The 6000-nt window shown below is 41.8% G+C and overlaps 1 protein-coding gene across 4 annotated transcripts in view; it reads left to right on the top strand.

The window, feature by feature from the left end:
* The window catches only part of Pfkfb1 (6-phosphofructo-2-kinase/fructose-2,6-biphosphatase 1), a 50298-nt gene extending 44790 nt beyond the window's left edge, over window positions 1–5508 (top strand). For 3 of the 4 annotated variants that reach the window (XM_052171456.1, XM_052171457.1, XM_052171454.1), the window contains 4 exons: window positions 57–186; window positions 3608–3670; window positions 4799–4863; window positions 5196–5508. In XM_052171456.1, the coding sequence (XP_052027416.1) occupies window positions 57–186; window positions 3608–3670; window positions 4799–4863; window positions 5196–5255 (318 nt within the window). In that variant the 3' untranslated portion in view covers window positions 5256–5508. The remainder of the gene's footprint in view (window positions 1–56; window positions 187–3607; window positions 3671–4798; window positions 4864–5195) is intronic. The other variant, XM_052171455.1, reaches the window with a different exon arrangement.
* The last annotated feature ends 492 nt before the right edge of the window (window positions 5509–6000 follow it).

The following is a 6000-nucleotide window of genomic DNA, read 5'->3' on the forward strand; positions in this document are numbered from 1 at the left end:
TCAGTGTGCTTCATTTCCCCTTCTGCTTAACAGTTATTTCTCTCTCTTTTTCTTAGTCCTATGAGGATCTAGTTCAGCGTCTTGAGCCAGTTATAATGGAGCTAGAACGGCAAGAAAATGTACTGGTGATCTGTCACCAGGCTGTTATGCGGTGCCTCCTGGCATACTTCCTGGATAAAAGTTCAGGTAACAGCTCCCCATCTCTGTTCTTGGAATGAAGAGCTGGATATGATTTGAGATGCAATTACAAGTTTATATCATAGTGGTTAAAAGCACAATATTTAAACCAAGGATTTTAGCTTCAAACTTGTTACACATATCTGTGCTACGTTCACTAAATACTGTTATCCCCCATCAACGTTCTTTCTCAACTAAATAGTAAAAATTAATCATTAAGTTGAAATAAACGTGTTAAAAGCCTAGAATGTATGATATATTGTATAGGCTATGTTGCCATTATTAATATCACTCTTAGCCAATCTGCAGAATCTGCATATTGAAAGCCAGCATAAATAGTCTGCTACAGCTTCAAATACTGAGCCAGTATATCTCTGAAGCACACAGGCCTCAGTTGATAGTGAGACCTGTACCCTAGTTGTAGGAATAATTTCTCCAAGATAGAAATATCTATAATTTAATTTTTCAAGTGATATTTTATCTTTTAAAAATATCTAGACCCTGTATTCATAAAAGTATGTATATGTAGACTTTATATACTACAATACAACACAACAGTATATACATATACTGCTTATTCTATGCTGCCATACATATATATAGGAATATATATATTTATATATATGCCTACATATATATGTATATTTATACATTCAGTTCAGTAAATACTGTTATCCCCCATCAACCTTTTCTCAACTATATACATGTATATTTATATATATATACATGTGACAGTATATATATACTGTGTATAATTTATTTCCTGCAACATATATATGTATATATATACACACACATATATATGTATACACACACATATATATATGTTACAGGAAATATTAAAAATAGAACTGGCTTATTCCTGCACTTGTGCCAGCAACTCTCTGTCCCCGTGGGCTGGCCGGCTATGCACTGACAAGCAATGGCTGACCTGTTCTTACCTTGTGTAGACTCTGGCCCGGAGCACCTGAAACATTTCCACCCAGCTTGCTACCACACCAGCCCCATGCTTCAAAACCCCCATGACCTTTGTGGTGCAGTTCAGGCAAACTCACGCTTTGCTACCATATACAAACTTAGTTCAGAAACAATGGTAACTTAATCGCTGGACACAACTAAAATCCTAACTTGTAAGGATTTTATTAAATCCTTATAAGTTAACTGATTTATTTGTAATCCTTACAACTAAAATCCTAACTTGTTAAAGCTAAATCCTCCAGTGATGAATCCTGGCAGATACTCCATTGAAACCCGGAGACACTCATAATTATGTCTTGTCCTTATGCTATCCCTGTCCAAAAAGACCTTACTCTCTCCTGCTTCCTCTCTTCCTCTCTCCAACCCCAAAGTCCTGCCTACACTTCCAGTGGTTGGCTCCTTTATTCATTAGGAGATTTATACACAAGAAGTCTCCTAAGTATGACTCACTCCTTGTCCACAGCCCCTCCTAGGAGATCAGGATTAGCATCAACATACAAACAGCACCAGGCTCATCCACAATCCACAACAGATGTATGTATATGTATGTGTGTGTGTGTGTGTGTGTGTGTGTGTGTATAATGTAAATATGTGAATACACATACTAAGATTTCATATATTTCCATATGTATAAATATAAACTTATGTATAGTCATACATACATATACAGACTATATATGCTGCCATACATATGTGCACACAGACTTCATATACTGCTATACACATATATACAAAGACCACATATACTTCTTACGTGGCCTGGCACAACTTTCATATGACAGTCCATTTCTAATGTGGATGCTGAGGTGTGGCATTTCCATGATATTTTGAAGGTGTTTGGAAACCATGTTAAATACTATTGAGTCAATTCTGTTATGCTAATTTCAAAATAAAGAATATATGAAATATGAAATAATTCAATACTGGAATCCAGGGAACTTGAGAACTTGACATTGGAAAAGTCATATTCTTTGCCTGGTCTCCAGTCTCCTCACTTGAGAAAGTTTCTGAACAGAACACCAATAGCGTATGCGCTAAGAGCAAGAATTGACAAATGGGACCTCATATAGTTACTTCCTTATGTCTCCATTTCTTACCTTCTTTCGCACAGAGATCAATCTAGCTGCTCACAGCTTCCCTGGGAGCAAAGTTACACAGGGCTAGGCAGATGGCTTTATCCTCAGTATTCAGGAGAGTGATGGAAGAAAGCCCAGGACTTATATGAATTAGAATGCATACCCACAGAATCACAGGACTAAGATACCTTCAGATTGGATCAAATCTAATCTTAGTCTGTAAAATAGGGACACTGAGAGCCAGAGAGCAAAGAGACCATGACAGAGTTGGGTCAGAGACTTTAGATATGTTCCTTCTGTTCTCTAAATCTGTTTCTTCAAAGTGACAGTAGACAGAACCCAGCTGTCTGTCTCTCTCTCTCTCTCTCTCTCTCTCTCTCTCTCTCTCTCTCTCTCTCTCTCTCTCTCACACACACACACACACACACACACACACATGTCGTTAGCCTAGAACTTGATTCTGATGGTTGGCAATGAGGAGGAAAAGAATGAATTCCCAAGAAAATTCCCCCTCCTGATATATCAGGAGTTTGGCAGGATGCTGTCATGCCTTCTATCCTACAATTAGCCTAAGGGACAAAAAGGCATTTCAAGTGATGGTGTTCCAGCTAAATAAGTACTGTAAGGATATGCATTGCAGCCTGGAGACCGGTGAAGTGGCCATAGGCGTGCATCTCCAGTACTCCAAATCCCTCCATGGTGGCAGCTATAGACTACAGTAACAAACCATGCATATTGTCTTCAGAGTACCCTAAGATTGAGGCACCAGACTGCCACTTCTTAGCCATGGTATGTTTCCTCTTGAAGCCCATTTCATTATCTATGGAATGAGCCAGATCACTCCTCCTCTTAGCATGTCTGCCAAGTAGAAACACTGGTCTAGACAGGAAAATGTACATTAATGTTCAGAGTCACTTTCTACGTAATCGTCAATAACAAAAATCTAGTGAAACACACACAATGTGCCTCTGCCATGGAAGTGGCACATAGGAAAGTTTCAGAAGATTGAACCCTTGTGGAGTATGGGTCCTAGGGTGTCTGTAGAAAGTTGGCATTGGGCAGGAGGGAAAGTTGCCTTTGTTTCCTCCTGATTCTGAGACTAAAGAGTTGAAACCCCGTAGTGGGACCTAGATATCCCCTGAGATTTACATTCTGTCTACCTTTCCTAGTCTATCATGCCCCTGTTCCCAGGCTGCTATGTTGCTCTCTTTTGCCCTCACTTTTAATATCCACTATGCAGAATATCAGGTGTAAATCCGAGCTGGGGCCCAAGTAGGAAGCAAAGGTAGAAGTAGGAGCACCTTGCAAGACTGAATATGGTCCAGTCCTCTGCCCAGTGCTACATCTCTCAGGGCTGCTTCTGCCTCCCCTTCCAGATGAGCTGCCTTATCTCAAGTGTCCTCTGCACACAGTGCTCAAACTCACACCTGTGGCTTATGGTAAGTACTAAGGAAAGACAAAAGAAACCAGGAGTATTCCTCCAGTGTGCCTTCAGTTTGCTCTAAAGGCCCCTGGGTGAGGTTCCTTAGGTGGATGTCAGGATGTCCTGGTAAAGTTGGGGCTGGTGACTGTAGGATAACAAGAAAGAACTAGGCTAGCATCCAAATCTGGAACCTGACTCTTTCTGTCTGCCTGAGCACTGAGTACAGGACATTGTACAAGAGAGACTTAAGGAAAATTATAGGTTGAGGTGATATTGAAGAAAGAACTCAAAGAAAGTTCTGGGCAGTTTAGACTCTATTAGGGCATGAGTTAACTATGGAAGATTTCTAAGGAGGGAAAGGATAGAGTCAAATGAAGTCCAGGATATGAACAGGAAAAAAGGACCCCCCAAGACCTGTGAGCACATAATAGTGCTCAAGGGGCTACCAGTGAACAGTGGAGCTCCTCTGCCAGCCTCAGGCCCTTCAAGTAGAACTTCCTAGTAATCACATCTCTAGCATTGCTCTAATTGTCTTCTGAATAAACCTAGCCTGGGTTCGAGTATCCAGAACTGCAGCCCAGGCTTCTTCTACCTAGGATGGCTCAGAGGACCCATAGAGCTGTCCGTCATACATAGATTAGGTCACTGTCTCATAGGTCACAATGACCTTCTCTCATTTCCCCATGTAAAAATGAACAACTGAAGCTGAGGAAACATATACAAGCAGAGCTTTGGGGATAACTGTTGACTTCAGGTCTTTAGGGCCCGGGTCTTTGCCTCACATCCTACAGTTTATCTGAACTCCCCTGCCTTCAGGGGAGATATAACCTAGAACAGTGGTTCTCAATCGTCCTAATGTTGGGACCCTTTAATACAGTTCCTCGTGTTGTAGTGGCCCTATAACAGGTTTTCATTGCTTCTTCATAAATGTAATTTTGCTGTTATGGGTCGGAATGTGAATATCTGATATATAGCATATCTGCTATGCAGCCCCCAAAGGGTTGTGACCCCCAGGTTGAGAATGACTGCTCTAGAGAGTATGGACCTGGGTGTGGGCAGTGATGATGGGAAAGGGGAACATACCTTAGGGAAGACCTGGGCTTCTCCTGATTGTTTATGAATATATGAGTTGTGTTTTTCTAAGGCTGCAGAGTGGAGTCCATCTACCTGAATGTGGAGGCTGTGAACACACACCGGGACAAGCCTGAGGTAGGTGGAGTCCTCTGTACCCAAAATGGCTGTTAACAAAGTACACACTGAAAGTACTCTCCCACACTGAAAGGCTGTCTCTAACCTCAGACATCACAGGTGTTTCAAATTAAACAGTACTCAAAAATGGCAAGAACCACAATCCAGGCCTATAGATACTCAAGTCTGTGACAGTCCCTACCAAACAGGCCTCAGGCTTATTCCCCAACCATGCCTAAGAAGAGGGCTAAGACATATGCCCTGCTGAAAGAGGGATGCCCAGCACTAAAGACAAGAAGCAGGGTAGGGACTGGGACTCTACACTTCCTACTAACCCTGGACTCTCTTCTTAGAATGTGGACATCACCCGTGAACCCAAGGAAGCCCTGGACACTGTCCCTGCCCATTACTGAGCCCTTTTCAAGTGATCAGATTGTCTCTGTTCTCACTGCCTTCCTCCTGTAGGAACTGCTGGCCTTATTCTCCTTAAGCAGACTCTGCCTTTGGCCTGAGTGTGCCCTACCTCCAGAGAAGAAGTCCACAGCAGCTCCCAAGCAGGTCTCAATACCTAGCCATAACTAAGCCTATCTAGTTGTGGATAAAGTTCTTAAATATTCTCTGATTAATAAAGACATTTATTCCTGCCTATAGGACAGGAAGAAGTTATTTATTCTTTCATTGTTCTCAAGATCTCGATTCTAAGCCAATTCTGGTGCTGCTGGTGAAGGGGGGGGATATCTGACATGGAAGAATCCTTGGGTAGCAAGCACCTCAAAGATGGAAAAGATAGGTCCCTGTGAGTTCCTGTTGGTTTTGTCCCTTGACAATCAAGGTGCATGGGGACAGGACGTGTTTATCATTATATACAGAAAATAATCCAATACATGGGCTAAGAGCTTTGGTCTCCTCCAGCTCTTGCTACCATCGTGAGTAATTTCATTTCTTATATTAACGATGCCATCCACACCCTCCCTCCCTGGGATTTGACTCCCTCAACTTCAGTGGTTGTCTGGTATCATTTATGGCATGCTCTCTCTGGCCTAACTTATTGACTAAAACCTTCCCATTCATTCCAGTCCATAAACTATATTAGCCTTAAGACTTAGCATCATGATTCCACACCATAGGCATTCATGTTGTATTTTCTTGATGAACAGT

This window comes from Apodemus sylvaticus, chromosome X (assembly GCF_947179515.1).
Source record: "Apodemus sylvaticus chromosome X, mApoSyl1.1, whole genome shotgun sequence".
Taxonomy (NCBI): Eukaryota; Metazoa; Chordata; class Mammalia; order Rodentia; family Muridae; genus Apodemus; species Apodemus sylvaticus.